Here is a 17,993-nt window from a genome sequence, read left to right as displayed (position 1 = left end):
AAGAAATAAAAGGAATCCAAATCGGAAAAGAAGAAGTAAAGCTGTCACTGTTTGCAGATGACATGATACTATACATAGAGACGCCTAAAGATGCTACCAGAAAACTACTAGAGCTAATCAATGCATTTGGTAAAGTAGCAGGATACAAAATTAATGCACAGAAATCTCTTGCATTCCTATACACTAGTGATGAAAACTCTGAAAGAGAAATTAAGGAAACACTCCCATTTAGCACTGCAACAAAAAGAATAAAATACCTAGGAATAAACCTACCTAAGGAGACAAAAGACCTGTGTGCAGAAAATTATAAGACACTGATGAAAGAAATTAAAGATGATACAAATAGATGGAGAGATATACCATGTTCTTGGATTGGAAGAATCAACATTGTGAAAATGACTCTACTACCCAAAGCAATCTACAGATTCAATGCAATCCCTATCAAACTACCACTGGCATTTTGCACAGAACTAGAACAAAAAATTTCACAATTTGTATGGAAACACAAAAGACCCCGAATAGCCAAAGCAATCTTGAGAAAGAAAAACGGAGCTGGAGGAATCAGGCTCCCTGACTTCAGACTATACTACAAAGCTACAGTAATCAAGACAGTGTTGTACTGGCACAAAAACAGAAATATAGATCAACGGAACAGGATAGAAAGCCCAGAGATAAACCCACACACTTATGGTCACTTTATCTTTGATAAAGGAGGCAAGAATATACAGTGGAGAAAAGACAGCCTCTTCAATAAGTGGTGCTGGGAAAACTGGACAGCTACATGTAAAAGAATGAAATTAGAACACTCCCTAACACCATACACAAAAATAAACTCAAAATGGATTAAAGACCTAAGTGTAAGGCCAGATACTATCAAACTCTTAGAGGAAAACATAGGCAGAGCACTCTATGACATAAATCACAGCAAGATCCTTTTTGACCCACCTCCTAGAGAAATGGAGATAAAAACAAAAATAAACAAATGGGACCTAATGAAATTTAAAAGCTTTTGCACAGCAAAGGAACCCATAAACAAGAAAGAAGACAACCCTCAGAATGAGAGAAAATATTTGCAAACAAAGCACCTGACAAAGGATCTCCAAAATCCTTTGGATCTTGGATCTCCAAAACATACAAGCAACTCATGAAGCTCAATATGGAGAAAACAAACAACCCAATCCAAAAATGGGCAGAAGACCTAAATAGACATTTCTCCAAAGAAGATATACAGATTGCCAACAAACACATGAAAGAATGCTCAACATCATTATTCATTAGGGAAATGCAAATCAAAACTACAATAAGATATCATCTCACACCGGTCAGAATGGCCATCATCAAAAAATCTACAAACAATAAATGCTGGAGAGCGTGTGGAGAAAAGGGAACCCTCTTGCACTGTTGGTGGGAATGTAAATTGATACAGCCACTATGGAGAACAGTATGGAGGTTCCTTAAAAAACTACAAATAGGGCTTCCCTGGTGGCGCAGTGGTTGAAAGTCCACCTGCCGATGCAGGGGACACAGGTTCGTGCCCCGGTCTGGGAAGATCCCATGTGCCACGGAGCGTCTGGGCCCGTGAGCCATGGCCGCTGAGCCTGCGCGTCCGGAGCCTGTGCTCCACAACGGGAGAGGCTACAACAGTGAGAGGCCCGCGTACTGCAAAAAAAAAAAAAAAAAAAATCTACAAATAGAACTACCATATGACCCAGCAATCCTACTACTGGGCATATACTCTGAGAAAACCATAATTCAAAAAGAGTCATGTACCAAAATATTCATTGCAGCTCTATTTACAATCGCCAGGACATGGAAGCAACCTAAGTGTCCATCAGCAGATGAATGGATAAAGAAGATGTGGCACATTATACAATGGAATATTACTCAGTCATAAAAAGGAACGAAACTGAGTTATTTGTAGTGAGGTGGATGGACCTAGTGACTGTCATACAGAGTGAAGTACGTCAGAAAAAGAAAAACAAATACCGTATTCTAACACATATATATGGAATCTAAAAAGAAAAAAGAAAAAGACATGAATGGCCAGAAGAACCTAGGGGCAAGACGGGAATAAAGAGGCAGACCTACTAGAGAATGGACTTGAGGATACGGGGAGGGGGAAGGGTAAGCTGGGACAAAGTGAGAGAGTGGCATGGACATATATACACTACCAAACGTAAAATAGATAGCTAGTGGGAAGCAGCCACATAGCAGCAGGAGATCAGCTCGGTGCTTTGTGACCACCTAGAGGGGTGGGATAGGGAGGGTGGGATAGGGAGGGTGGGATAGGGAGGGTGGGAGGGAGGGAGATGCAAGAGGGAAGAGATATGGGAACCTATGTATATGTATAACTGATTCACTTTGTTATAAAGCAGAAACTAACACACTATTGTAAAGCAATTATACTCTAATAAAGATATTAAGAAAAAATGAAAAAAAAAGTATTAGTGTAGCCAAATGGAATTAATTTTATGTCTGTGGAAGTGGGGGCATGGAAATGGGTGGGCCACTCAGTGAAGGGTAGACTGGTGGCCTGTTTCAATCCATGAAGGTTAAACAGATGTGTTCATCTGTCAAAGTAAATAATGAGCTGCAATTTGTAAGCTACCTTCTCCTTCACTTCCGCCAGGTCAATGCTTGTTTGTAACTGAATATTTCTTAAGCAGTCTGTCTGTCACTTTATCCATAGCTGAGTGACTTCATAATAAAACATCCTATCAACATGCAAATTCACTATTTTATGGATTTTTACTATTACTCTCATTTATAGCTCCTAATAGTATTTACAGTAAATAAATGTTATCACCTTATACACAAAGAACCACTGAAATGTCATTATAAGGTGACCCCATGGAATGGTTATATATTGACTTTACTGATTTTTTTTAACCCAGGTTTGGGCCCATAAAGTAACAGTACATTTGCACAACATTTTGTGACTTGACTTTAAGCTTATATATCCTCATTCCCTAGGAAAAGATTATGTGGGGTTCTAGTCCGTACCTAGGGCATTGTCTTGATATAGAGAAAGCATGAAGGCAGTCGCTCACAGGTTTGACAGGATCAGGTCCAGAAGTAGGGGCCTGGGTTCTAACAACAGGATTTGCTCTGGGGTGCCTCTGGTTCTCCTCTGTCCCTTCCCAAGGAGCTCACTTTCTCTCTCCCTTTGATCTGGTCAGCAGTCCCTCTTCCTTTCTTCAGTGTCCCCCTCCCCCTTCCCTGACCTCTCAGGAGGTGGGGCTCAGGCACACACTCCCTGTACACTGTAGCTCCTGCACCTGTCACATTATTCTAGAGTTATTTATTCTTCACACCCCATCAGGCCACCAGTTTTTCTAGGGCTACAATGGTGTCTTTTAAAAAAATGTTTCTCCTATGAAATAGATCATACCTTCAAAAGTATATTTATCACCTGTATGTACATCTTAAAGAACAATAAAATGAATTGTTTTTGAACTCCCCAATCCCTTCACCTCCTGTACCCCTAGAGGTAACAGTCCTTGAATTGGTTATTCACAAGGTATGGGCTATTCACAAGTATTGATTTTGAACTTTAAAAAAATGGGATTTATATATGCATTCTCATGGGGCTTGCTTCTGACCTAGGTATTTCACCCAAGATAATGTTCATCCATATTGTTACAAAGTAGCTACTGCTCATTTATTTTCACCTCTTGGTAGAATTTCATTGTGTGTATTCTCCACAGTTTATGTTTTCTACTTTGATTGACATTTTGGTCACATCCAGTGTTATGCCATCACGAACAATGCTGATGTGAATATTCTTGAATGCACGTCCTGGACCTCGTTTTTCTCTTAGAGATATATCTAGGAACGGGATTCACCCTTTCTAGATAATGCCAAATTATTTTCCGAAAGCAATGAACCCAATCTACACTCCAACCAGCAGTGCCCCAAATTTCCCACTGTTTCAGTCTGCTCACACTTGCTATGGTCAGACTTTTAAACGTTGCCAATTTGATGGGTATAAAATGAAATTTCATGATGTTTTTAAGGAAGACTTCTTTTTCATTCCCCAATTCCTAGCACCTAACAGAGGATTATGCAAGTTACTGGAAGCTCACAGATCTTTCATTTGGTGAATGAACAGCAATAATGCAATGTGACAAGTACCATGATAGAGAAGGATGTTAAGAATATATTTGTAAATTAACCATGTGTCCCTTTGGTCTTCCAATCTAGTTGCACGACGGAATCACCTGGGTATCCTTTTATTTTAGCATTGGCATTTCATTATGAAAAAACTTCAAACGTACAGTAAGTTTGGGAGGATTTTACAGTGAAAGCATGCACCTAGATCCTACCGTTAGCATTTTACTATACTTGCTCTAGGGGGATTCTTTTGAAAAATGTCATGCTCCAAGGCTGGGATTCTGATTCTATAGCTCTGAAATGGAAGAAAAGAATCTTTCTTTGTTTTTGTTTTTGTTTTTAAACTCCCCAGGTGATTTTGAGGAGCAGCCTGCCTTGGAAACCACAGCCTGAAGGAACTTGCTGCAATAAATGCAAAAGACAGATGTATAATTAGCCCAACAGTGTTCATCCTTTGTGGTGGGGAAAAAGTTCTGCTGGTTGCCTAAAGCCATTTTCTCAGCTCACCAGCATTCCTAGGAAATGTGTCACCCAGCATCAGTTTTGCAAAGGTGTGGACAGGTTCTCGGGAGGTGGCAGGCCAGGTCCTCTCAGCACTGGAAGCCCAGAAGGATCCGGCTCCAGTCCGTCTTGACTCTTCCCTCTGAATATCACAGGCAGAGAGAGGAACTCGCCCTTCAGATGCAAGCCAGCTCCTGTCAACATTTGGGTGCTGTTATGGGCTGAAATGTATCCCCCCCAAATTCATATGTTGAAGCCCCAGTATCTCAAGAATACAACCGTATTTCGAGATAAGGTCTTTAAAGAGGTAATTAAGTTCAAATGAGGTCATATGATGGGTTCCAACCCAATAAGACCAGTGTCCTTACAAGAAGAGGAAATCTGGACACAGACACACAGAGTGAAGACCATGTGAAGATCTGGAAGGTGGCCATCTGCAAGCTAAGGAGAGAGGCACCAGTAGAAACCAACCCTGAGAACACCTTGATCTTGGACTTCTAGCCTCCAGGACTGTTAGAAAGTTAATTTCTGTTGTTTAAGCCACGCTGTTTGTGGAACATTGTTATGGTAACCCTGGCAAACTAATACAGGTGTGGAGGGGAAGGCACCAAGCCTAGAGTCGGGCAACAGGACAGGCAGACCCAGGGTCCCGCCCCCCCAGCTCCCCACAGAGCAGGCCTCCATCCACAACTGGTCAGAGTTGCCGGAGAAGGCGCCACTGCCCAGTGCCTTCCCCATGGGGGCTGCAAGGAAACAGAAACACACATCCTCTCCAGGCCCTTGTTCCTCAGAGGGTACGTTTCACAAGCCCAAGGAGTGCTGCTGTCAATATACATGAGGGGTCCTCAGAGCCATCAGCAGGCCCACCTGCAGCTGAGCGGCCTCAGAACGCAACGTCATGACAGGCTCGGGGAGGCTCCAGCCTCCCCCTCACACCTCAAACCTTCCCCCACAATCTCACCCGCACGGAGCCTCGCCTTCACACAGCCTCTTTCACTCACAGAGTGGAAATGAAATTTGGCTCACTCCTCCAAATTTTGGATCATGTAGCTCAAATAAATAAAGTTTGGTTCTGCACATTTTCCCACCAGTCTTAAGACATGTGATGAATTCTGAGAAGCAACAACGTTAATTGTGTAAAACAGCACTTTTTGTCAGACACAGGCTATTTTTTTCAGAGACAGCCAACTTTAATATTTACATATTTAAATAAAAATATAAATTATACAAGTATATATGAATACATATATTTTCCAAGGACATAGCTTTGTTTTGTATCCCTGTGGCAATAGTGCCATTACCATTACATGCAAAATTGGAATTGTAAGCATTGCCAGTTTTTTAAATGGAAGTATAGTTGATTTACGATAATGTGTTTATTTCAGGTGTACAGCATAGTGATTCAGCTTTTTTTTTTCAGATTATGTTCCATTGTAGGTTACTACAAGATATTGAATATAATTCCCTGTGCTATATAGTAAATCCTTGTTGCTTATCTATTTTGTGTAAAGTGGTTTGTATCTGTTAATCCCATACTCCTAATTTCTCCCACCCTTTCCCCTTTGGCAACCATAAATTTGTTTTCTATGTCTGTGAGTCTGTTTCTGTTTTGTATATAGAATTCATTTGTATTTTTTTTTAGATTCTACAGATAAGTGATATCATACGGTATTTATCTTTCTGTCTGACTTACCTGACTAATTATAATATTCTCTAGGTCCAACCATGTTGCTGCAAATGGCAATATTTCATTTTTTTAAATGGCTGTTTTATATATATATATATATATATATACACATATCTATACATATACACATATCTATACATATACACATACATATTATACATATATAATTATATATGTGTGTATATATATATATATATATATATATATATATAATCACATCTTCTTAAGCCAATTGTCTGTTGATGGGCACTTGGGTGGTTTCCATGTCTTGGTTATTGTAAATAATGCTGCTATGAACATTGGGGTGCATGTATCTTTTTGAATTAGACTTTTTGTCTTTTCCAGATATATGCCCAGGAGTGGGATTGCTGGATCATATGGTAGCTCTATTTTTAGTTTTTTAAGGAAACTCCATACTGTGCTCCATAGTGGCTGCAAAAATTTACATTCCCACCAACAGTGTAGGAGGGTTCTCTTTTCTCCATACCCTCTCCAGCATTTATTTGTAGACTTTTTGATATGACTATTCTGAGTGGTGTGAGGTGATACTTCATTGTAGTTTTGATTTGCATTTCTTTAATAATTAGCGATGTTGAGAATCTTTTCATGTGCCTGTTGGCCATCTGTATGTTGTCTTTGGAAAAATATCTATTTGGGGCTTCTGCCCATTTTTTGATTGAGCTGTTTGTTTTTTCAATATTGAGTTGTATGAGCTGTTTGTGTATTTTGGATATCAACCCCTGTTGGTTGCATTGTTTGTAAATATTTTCTCCCATTCTGTAGGTTGTCTTTTCATTTTGTTGATAGTTTACTTTCCTGTGCAAAAAGCTTTTAAGTTTGATTAGTTTCCATTTGTTTATGTTTACTTTTATTTCCTTTGCCTTGGGAGACTGATACTGCTATGATTTATTTCAGAGAATGTCTGCCTATGTTCTCTTTTGGAGTTTTATGATGTCATGTCTTATATTTAGGTCTTTAAACCATTTTGAGTTTCTTTTTGTATATGATGTGAGGCAGTCAATCTAATTCCATTGATTTGCAAGTAGCTGTTCAGCTTTCCCAGCACCACTTGTTGAAGAGACTCTTTTCTCCATTGTGTATTCTTGTGTCTTTTGTTATAGATTAATTGACATAGGTCCGTGGGTTTATATCCGGGCTTTCTATTCTGTTACGTTGATCTATATGTCTGTTTTTGTGCCAATACCATGCTGTTTTGATTACTGTAGCTTTATAGTATGGTCTGAAGTCTGGAAGGATTATATCTCCAGCTTTGTTCTTTTTCCAGACAGAGGTTATTTTTTATATTTACCACATTTAATATCTTTTTCAGTCCTCTTAGATATAATTTGAAACTTTTGATTATTTTTCTGACCTGCTTGATTGCAATAAGCTATTTCTCCTGGCCCTGATCGCTACTATCACCATCACCATCATCACCAGCCAGCCTGGGCACACCTGCCTCCCACAGTTTAAAAATCTCCTTTGGCATTTCATTTCATACCACATTCTTCATTTGCAAGGCTGCCCCTGCAGGTCTCCATAAAGGGAATCCTCTCATAAGAGGGAGTCCTATGTGGACATCTGTTACAAGAGTAAGCAACTTGGATCAGTTTCATTTTTTGAGGTAGGGGGTTTTATAGGTATCTTTCTCCCTGCTTCTTCCTGTCCTGAGATTATTGTCCTATCTTTGAATACTATAACTCCTCCATGTGCCTCCCTACTTGGTAATTTTGTCCCTTAAAGACTTTGGTTTATTACATTCCACATCTCACCCCACCTCCTTTGTTTCCAAGCTGTCTGTGCAGGTTTTTCTGTTCTTCAATCCTGCTTTACTTCTTGCTGTTGTTTACCCGGTTCTTCTTTTTCTGTTTCAGTGTTGCAGGTAGCACCGTAATTCAGTTGTTCGTTCAGTCTCCTAATTCCAACCAACCACCTTCAAATACTTCTTACCCTTCTGTCCTCAAAGCCCCAATTCTACAAGTTGGTTTGGCTTGGGGTATCTTCGTGACAGGAATGGGGGAGGCTAGTCATTTTAGAATGGAAATCCCTACATTGGGCAAAATTGCTCTTTATGAAAGCTTCATCTGTTTGATCCAGTATTAAAGAATGGCCACACCTAGGGTGACTGACTATTGAGAGTGGCATTCATCCTGAGATGGAGAGTTTCTCAAATGTGGACAAATGTTTCTTCTGAACCCTCAGTTATTCATTTGAAGCCCTCCAGCTGCTGGAGGCTGCTCTTAGGGAGGGGATGAGTAAAAGTGCCTAGGCACCCACTTTTACTGGACAGGGAAGAGGGAAGCATAGAATGAAAAATGTACGTGCATGCATGTGCCTTTGTGTGTGTGTGTGCGTGTGTGTGAGACAAGGGTAACAGCTGTATCTCAAGTAGCAGCAGATATTCAGAAACAAACAGAGTCAGGGATGATCTTGTTCATCAACAGAGTTGATCATGCCCATGTGGTCTGTTTTCAGACCTGTTTCGAAAGGTCCCTCCATTGTCCCCTCCTCAGATGCCCCACATGTCTCCATTGGGTCCTGCCTTAATGCCCTGAAATCTCCAACTTGGGAATTATCCCTCTGGGCATGGCTGTAAAAGTCCAAGTTAACTTGCAAAAGTATTGTCTAGTAGCCCCTTAAGCCACTAACAAACATCTTGACGCAAATTGGCTTATCAGATTGGGCAGGCTACAACTGAGCTCTGCTGCCTGGAAGCCTTGACAGTCATTGACACCTCCACGCCAAGAGGATTATGACTGGGCCACACTGGAGCTGGCTTTGCAGGAAGGGGAAGCACAAGCAACTTTAGAATGGTGGACACAGCTGTTTGATGAGAAAGAGCCCACCCACCCTGGCAGAGAGTCTCAGAGAAATGCCAGAAGGTAACAGCGTATGGGGTTCTGGGCCCTGGAGAACACAGGTCTCAGAATTGATGATTTAACGTTTCTAACATCTAGGAACAGAGGGAAGAGAGGGCATAGCACTGAGATAATTTTCAAAGCCTGATTTCAGAGGAAGGAAAGGAAGAACAAGCTGCTATTGAGTGAGAGCTCTTCAGGTGTGTTCCCGTCCTTCCTGAGCTTTTAGGTTCCTACACCAAAGGTTTTATCTCCCTGATTCACTAAACCACCACTGTCCAACTCCAATAATTCACACCCAAACCAAGCTCGTCTTTGCTCCCAATTATAAAGCATTTGACTGAAATATGACATTAATACTTTCAGTCTTAACTAATGGAGACCACAAAATCTGGGCAGCTCTGTAACCTTCCTGTTCTGTACTATAAAGGGGGCAATTTGACAGGAAGCGCATGCAGCTTCAGGGCCCCATATCGCACAATCCCCCTTCCAGGTCCCTGTAGTTGATTTTGTTTGTAATTTTGACTTCCTAAAGAAGCCCCCCCCCAAAAAAAAAACCTGCATATGCCTGAGACCCCACCAAACCTTGGCCACACTCAGGGAGCACATAGACAAGTGTGCTTGCATGAGGGTCTTCTTTTTAATTGGGAAAAAGCAAACTCCACAAATTCTGCTGGAATTTCCCCCACAAAACTAGCTTACCAAACAACTTTATATTATGGGCCGTTTAAATGCCCTTTGCTAAGCTGTTTCTTCTTTTTTCTTATCCCTCTTTCTCTGTCATATTCTAGGCCACTCTATTTGGAGGTGTACTTATACCTTCCTCTTCCTTGCCCCACCCAAGTTTATAACAGGATATGAACAGAGTCCTTTGATATGACACCAAAATGTAGTGTTTCAGAGGGAAATATTGGTGAGTCTGTTTTTCCAATTATCATTACTCTCAGGATCCATGCTCAACTAATATCAATTTGAGGCCATTTTATACTAAAGTCAATTGGTATGAAACGGCTTTCTGGACCAGCCTAATTCATAGGGCTGCGCAGCATTCCAATGTTTAATTACTTAATGTGTTTCAAACACAAACAACCTGTAAACTCAAATGACACTGTTAAAGAACGGTATGTCGTCTTTGGGATAAGGAGATGAATTGTGACTCAGGTTTTGTTTTGTTTTATTTTGTTTTAATAACCACGGGTACACACACACACCTAATCACACTGTCAGCCCAGAATGAGGTGAGGAAAGTCTGGCTTTTCTTGAAGATCTGCTAGGTAACTCTCGGTAGTTTCAGTAAATTATCTTACCCCTTCCCCGTGTATCTGTAATTCATCGTTATTCAAAACGGGGTCCATTTAAAATAGCACCTTTCAGTTGTCTTGTGTGTGAAACAGTCTACCCTGCAAGTTTGAGGAGATAAAATGTTAAGCATTGTAGCAAGGTCTCTCCTGAATAGGACTTTCCATTTAGGGTAAGAGCCTGAGAGCCACAGCACTTCCGTCTAGCCCAATCACCCAAGCTGGCCTCGTTTGGGAAGGCAGCGTGGGTGGGAGTGTTTGGGTGGCATACCCCAAAAACCACAGTAATTGTAAGGGAAAAGAGCAAATATCAATTAGTGATTCCTCAGCCAGCTACCAATCTTGGTTTCCAAGGGACTCCACCAAAGTCTCTTCAGAAGAATCAGCTTCCCAGGGACCTCTGACAGAAGCTGCACGAATCCACATACATCTTAGTACATTGAACATTTCCCCCCACCCCTCCCCGGGAGTCTCTTGTTATCTGCCCGGCTCCCCTGGCTCTCTGCCTCCCTGTCAGCCTGTGGGCCTGTCAACCAGAATGCTCCCAGCTTCTCGGGGCTTCCGTGGGAATGCGAGCAGGAAAGGGCTTTGAGAACTGCGGACAGGAAGGTGGTGTTCCTCTGCAGCGCTCTGGGCACCCCACATTTCCCGAAGTGCTGGGGATGCTGAAATGAGCTTCCCTGCTCCCCCGGCACCCCCCACCCGGGGGTTCGGGCAAGTGACTAAATGCCAGTAAATAACGTGTGTAGGGTGGGGGAGCACTAGATGGGGAAGGCGAGGTGGCGAGCGGAGACCCCCCGCCCGGCGGCCCCCCGCAGACAGGGCCGCGGGGGGCGGGGAGGGGCGGCCGTGGCTCGCAGGAGCTCGCTCTGCGGGGCGCCTCCCAGGAAGGAGGGGAGGGGAGCGCCTGTTTACCCAGGAGGGCTGTGCTGATAGCACGTTCCTCGAGTTTACTTTGCTTTCCTTGAGTTTATTGTAAAGGGGTAAAGTTTTCGGATCTGTCACGTGACCCTGACAGGTCCTGCCTATGGCGCGGCAGACCACCCACGCCGAGGGCCATGGAACTGCTTAATAGAAACAGGCTTGTAATTGTGAGTCCGCGCTGCACTCCGCCGAAAGCCTCCGGCGGCCCAGCGCGCCGGGGTTTTTACACTTTCCGTTCCTTTTGTAAAGACGGAGGAGGAGGAGGAGAAGACGAAGACGAAGAAAAAGACGACGACAGGGAAGACAAAGAGATCCGCGGCGACAAGGCTAGGGGGAGACCAGGGAAGACGGGGAGAAGACGGAGGAGCGGAGGACCAGGAAAGGGGGGCACGGGGGAAAAAAGGAATTGATGTGAAATCCAAGCGCAGCGTCCGCGCCATCGGCACCCGCGCTCCGGGCAGGGCTTGACGGCCGGCTATGGTGAGTGCAGCCGTCTTGGCCGCCGCCGCCACCTCGCCCTCGCGCGGCGTGCGCCCCGGGGACGCGGGATTGCGGGGCCGAGGCGCCCCGCGCGGCGGCCGGAGGGCCAGGCGGGCCGGGCGGGCGGCGCGCCGGGGCCGCGGGGCTGGGTGGGCTGCGCCGGCGGGGCGCGGGGGCGCTGGCCTGCGTCTCCCAGCTCGCTCGCTCTCTCGCACGCTCCGGGCCCCCGCCCCCCGAGGCCGGCCCAGCGGGGCGGGGAGGGGGCTGGCTGCGGGGCCCGGCCGGGGAACGGCTCCGAGGGGAATTCTCACGGAGGGGGTCGCCTGGGATCCCATTTTCACGCTTGAAAGGGTCGCCACCTTGGCTTCCGCTCATCAGCCTGGTGGTGGCTACTGACTGCCAGCGGAGGCAGAGCTGGGGATGGAGGGCTGGTGCGGAGAGTGACAGCGCCGGGGGGAGGGTGCGGGCCGAGAGCGCGCGCGCACCCGGGCGAGTTCTCCGTCTCCCGGGAGCTCGGGGAGGTCTGCCCGAGGGGCTGGGCACATGCTCTCGCACCCACACCCGGTGCTCTCGGCACCCGGGCCGGGACGCTGAATGAGTGGGACGCCCAGGGCTAGGAGAGAAGCACCTTATCAAAACCCGGAGCGCAAACATCCTCCTCCTGGCCGCAGTTGGTGGGAAGAGCCAAAGGGGCTTTCCTGAGTTCAGGAAGGGGCCACGGGTAGGAGCGCTATGTGTTGACCCTTGCACCCACGGAATCGGGCATTCTGGTGCCTGCCAACCATTAAAGAGGTGGGCGGCTAGCCCAATGCTGAGAGGGCTGAGTGTGGCCTGAGGGAGCCCTGAGGTGGGCCAGACTGATCCAAACCGATTTAGACCCGGTGCCAACACTGGGACCACAGGACTTCCAGAGACTGTACCTTGGGGGGGTGCCATACACTATGTCTCTAGGTATTTAAGTTCATGTTAAAAATTACCCCTACTTGGTGGGTGAGCAATAAGTTTTCAGATCTCAATTTCCATCACTTAAGAAGAACCATATGGATTGATGTCTATGGAAGACACCTAGAGACGTCTATTTTCCTAGACATGGGAGAGAAGACCATCTTCCTCCCTTTCTATTCTTCCTTCCTCCCTAGGGAGGAAAAATATAAAAGAACCAGAGGTAAATCATAAAGACCCACCATGGGTGGCTCTTAAGTATTTAATAATTAGATAACTGAGGTCTTGAACTACTACAATAATCCTTTTTCAGCATTCTGTGTGTTCGATTTTTTTTTTGGCTCTAGTAGTTCAACATGCAATTAAATTGCCTCCACAAAGAAAGACAATGCTTTTTGGTATTACGTTTTGTCACTGTCACCTATTATTTCTGGGTGGTACCTCAGGATGAATTATTGCCTCAGGTGCATTGTGTACCCATGTTGTAAAATAAGGGCTTTCAATTGTGAGTTTGTGTGTGTTCCAGTTGTCACCCAGCTTCCTTCCACAAGGCTATAAAACACCTTTGAGTCCAAGATCTTTTTATATTAAAATGTTGAATCAAGGTAGACACCAATGGGCCCATTCTGAATTTGGGGTATTAGCTTCATTTCAAACTCACTGAGAAGTGTATCTAATTCCTGGTTATAATCTTGTCATAATGTAACAAGCGATTGGAATAGGAGTTAGCACCATTTGGAATTATTTTGTGGAAAAAAAAAAGGCTGTTTTTTTTTTACAAATTATCTTCAACTTTCTACAGATAGAAAAGCTAATGAGGCAAATCAACAGGTATTGAATGGATTAAAATATCTGTCTTCCCTATTTTATCCTCCTCTCTCTCACACACATACACACACACACACACACACACACACCTTTTATTTTCTCCCGCCTCTGCCACAGTGTATAAAGCCCTATTGAGACGTGTAGGCGTGATGTGTAAACCGGATTAGCAGTATGAAAGAAAGACACACAATAAGCTGGAATTGTTTTACTTCCCTTTCATTTCTCATGCCTATATCTCTAATAAATTTGTTGCTCCAGCAGTGGGTCAAAGGGATCATGTTGCTCAGCTTCTTTTTCATGTAAGACCCGATGGCAGAGATCACGGAAGTGAATGGCGTGCCTTCTGCCAAATGCAGAGCTTGATATGGATATATTAGATGGGGAGACAGAGACGAGGAGAGAGATGCAGGGAAAAATGTTCAAAGTCTAGGTCTTTCCAGAAATACATCTCTATTGCTTAAAGTAATGTAGCTAAGAAGATATACAGACAAGGGAGGAAATCAATATAAGGGTCAATGCTGTTCTCTTTCAAGTTCATTGTAGACTGAACATTTTCTCTGCAGTTGGTGACATTCCCAGCAAAAGAATACCAATAGCTTTGGCACTGCATAAAGTCTAATTCCCTTTTTCAAACTAGTATGTGAACCTGGAGTAATAAATGGGGAGATTTCTGGGACCTTCTCAGGACATCTTCCCTCTACCACCCCCTCCCCCCACCAAGCTCACTGTAAGCTCAAAAAATGCCAGTGCTCCCGGGTCTGTGCTGTAGACCCCTCATTTACTCTTTTGTAGAATTGGGAGCAGCTTCCCATTAAAGGAGATCAGGGGTAATTAGCAGCATTATTTTGACAAGTTGGCTAGAGCTGTTCCCTTTCCTCCAGTTCTGGGGAGGGGGGATAGGGGAGGAAACAGAAGATGGAAGGGAGAAGGGGAGGGGAGTCATGCTTAAGGGGGTTACATTCTGTGACTGCTGAATCGTTTTTTTCCCTCCCCCTTTTAGACTCATTTTCTACCATCACCTTTAAGCAAATACAAAAGCTGCCAATGAGAAAATAATAAGGCATTCTTAGGGAGCCAAGAAATGGCTTGAATTGAGTCAACTCTTATCCAAGGTACCTGCTTTGAACTGCTCAGGCTCTGGGCCATCACTCATATCCTGTACCCTGGGCTCTCCATCCATAAATAGAATATTACATCGAATCCCCAATTCCTCTCCCCATCATAGCCTCTCAACAGGAATACTTGTGGCACTTAATGTAATGTTTGCAGTTCTTTGCATTTGTGGAAAAGAGTATTAAACTCCGTAGACAAAATTATAACATGGCCCAAGCGTCAAATTACTAGATATATTTACTCCTTCATTCATTTGTACTCTGCAAATATTAGCTAAATTACTTTACATTTTAAAGACCCAATTAGTTGGATCTGGGAAACCAGTGAAAAGTCAAGTCCTATCGTGGTTTTTCATTACTCCACCAAGTGCAGCTCCCACAATTGCTTATCACTGGAATGTCCAAACACAAAGGGCAGATGTTTTATTTCAGTGTCATCATTTGGATAATCAGATGTCATTTCTGAGATGTGTGTGGCGTGGCCACGGCTGTTTGACTATTGGAGCAGAGAAGAGAGAAGATATGAGGGAATCATATTTTAAGAGTTTAAGGAATGTGTTTTGAAACTACAAATTCCAATGAAGTCTTGGGTCATGATGGGGAGACCAAAATGACAATTAATGCGTTGAGATGGACTTTACTTGGAAAGGGACAATGGGATACTCAAGAAAGAGGGCCAGCAACTCCTGCTGGTTGAAAAGGCATCAAGCTTCTCACTTGTTGGATAACTCTCACGGGGGAGCCATGGGGCAGAAAGACCATTAAAGGGACTTTTCCCAGCAGACACCTTCACAGCCCTGGCCCCTCCTGTCAGCCTCATCTCAGGTCTGGAGAATACTAGTTGAAGTTAACAAACCCGGTGTGGCGCAGCGGTCCCCTGCACAGGGCATGCATATTAAAGCCGACAATGCTTACAAATGTAAATAAGGGCAGATTGATTAGGAACAACATTATCACTGGGAATGTCGAACTCACATGCATCAGCAATGAGGCAAATTGGGGGCAGGCTCAGCCCTGACCACCCAAGTCGAGCAGGCTTTTACACTGGCTCCTCTTCCCTTTCTTAAAACGTTACAGAAACAAGGCCAATTAGATCCTCAAAGTAATTCATCTCTGTGTATGAAAAAAGCAGACCACAGGGGAAGCGGCGGGTGGGGGTGGGGAGATTAAGATAGCGCTTGTTAGAGCCCAGGCTGGGGATTGCGTCCTGAAACCGATGGGTAGAATTTACAGGCCGAGAGCATTGTCTGAAATGCTGAAAAGTTAACCTATCAAACAGCGGGTGAGGGAGCTCAGGGAGCTGAAAACCCCTGAGATCAATGTTCAAAACGTTTAGGAATTAAGTCAAACCCAGGGAAATGAGCCCGAGTGGAAGAGGCTTTGCCATTGAAATGGTGCACATGTAGCAGCGCCAAAACAAGAGGATATGCAGCTGCGTGCGGAGAGTAATAGGGAACCATTATGTGTAAATAGCCTATAATTTCATTTTAAAATTCCATAATCTAAGTAGCTACACGAAAATTGCTATAAATAAAAGATTGGGTGGAAAAACTAATATTTTGGTCTAAAACGTTGTAAAGAATTTTGTACAGACACAGCACCCTGCCTATAGCTACATGGTTACCTTTGCTATACAGCACGCCTCAAATATAAAAAGACTGACGTGTCTTTTTAGGGGTTCCACCCCCAATCTTTAAAAATTAATTTCCAGCGGCAAAGCACAAAATGGTTTGCCTTGAAACGTCTGTAGAACCTTTCAGTGAGAAAAACTAGAATAATAAATCACGTTTCCTGATTTATACTATTTACCAAACATAATGAAGACCAGGATACTGCTCAAAGATTAAGCTTGCTCTGTGTCGAGCCCAATATTCCTGCGATATTATTTATTAACCTACTGTCATTTTAAATGCACGCTGCTTGTCTTCCCTTCTGCATTTTCGCAGCCCTTCCCAGAGCCGCGCACAAAATCACGTGCTCCTTCGTAGTTTGAGTTTTGAATTAACGCGCTGGCCGGGTACTCCTGTCCTCCTCCTGATCTCGTGAACACCCCCAGACACTTCTATTCTCTTTGTCTCTTTATTCTGCAGGACACCCTACCGTGCCCAGGGTACTGCACACGTTTTGCCGGTTTGGGATTCAGAGGGCAGGGCCTCCCAGTGAAACCAGGAAGGAGAAAAGGCTAGAGGGAAGGTGGCAAGGCTGGTAGGGAGGAGAGAGATGGGGGAGAAAAGGGGTGAAAGAGGAAGGAGAAAGGAAAGGGGAGACTGAAAGAAGGAGGCAGGGGTAAGCCGCCGAAGAGAAAGTAAGGCGGCGGGGAGGGCTGGCCGACAGACCCCCTGCGGGAGCCGCGTGGGTCGCCCGGGTGGCCGGCGCGCCCGGCTGCAGTCCCTTTCGGTAGAGGGCAGCTAAATGGTAAGGGACCCGAGCGCTCAGCGATTGGCCGGCCGCGGGGAGGCCGCGCAGGCATTGGGTAACGTAAGGGGGCCGACCGCCTTCAGGAATGTACTACGGCGCGTCCGGCACGTCCGTCCGCGCCGGCGGGGAGTGCGCCTCGCCTGGGCTCCCAGGAGCCAGCGCTGGAGACTTGGAACCCGCCTGGCGCTAGCCGCGCGCAACGACTTCCCTACCTGCTTGACCAGGGCTGCGCGGGCGTGGGGAGTCCGGAGCTCCGGCGCGCGCGCAAGCGGGCGCACTCGGACACGCGCGCGCGTTAATAGGCCTCCGTGCCCTAGAGCGCGCGCCGGCCGGGCCCTGGGTCACGTGGTCGCATGGGCTCCGCCTTCTCCCCCGCTCCTCCCCCTTTCCCTCCATCTGGGTTTCTTTCTTTCCTTTCCTTTCTTTCTTTTTTTTTCAATGAACACACACCGTGTGCATCTTAAAGCCACACTGCCCCATTTCACGGCTTCAGTCAGCTACTTGCTGCCGAGAGTCCCTCTGCAGTTCAACCCAATTTTTAAAAAAGAAAAAAAGGAAAAAAATACAAAAACGAGACAGAATCGAGGGTTTGTGGATCTGGTCCCCATCTCAGGGAGGAACTTAACTTGCAAAAGGAAAATACTCTCAAAAAAATTTTTTTTACGTAAAAGTCGGAGCTGTGTATATAGTTTAATTTGTCTCTGGCCCCAGGATCCACCTCAGAGTCGCGTGTTTTCTTCTCCAGGGGAAGCGAATCCCCGGCATGTCTCGGTGACACTGGCTGCAGTGTCCGGACAAGTCCTAGCAATCAGCGCACAATTTGTTTCAAATG

At 44.9% G+C, this 17,993-nt stretch overlaps 1 protein-coding gene across 1 annotated transcript in view; it reads left to right on the top strand.

Annotated features, from left to right (window-relative positions):
• Positions 1-11,279: 11,279 nt before the first annotated feature.
• Positions 11,280-17,993, top strand: part of PTCH1 (patched 1) — a 67,732-nt gene continuing 61,018 nt past the window's right edge. Inside the window, exon 1 of the mRNA XM_032635986.1 lies at positions 11,280-11,861. Coding sequence (XP_032491877.1) covers positions 11,859-11,861 — 3 coding nt within the window. The 5' untranslated portion in view covers positions 11,280-11,858. The remainder of the gene's footprint in view (positions 11,862-17,993) is intronic.

This window comes from Phocoena sinus, chromosome 6 (assembly GCF_008692025.1).
Source record: "Phocoena sinus isolate mPhoSin1 chromosome 6, mPhoSin1.pri, whole genome shotgun sequence".
Classification (NCBI taxonomy): Eukaryota; Metazoa; Chordata; class Mammalia; order Artiodactyla; family Phocoenidae; genus Phocoena; species Phocoena sinus.
This window is presented reverse-complemented; position numbering and strand designations above follow the sequence as displayed.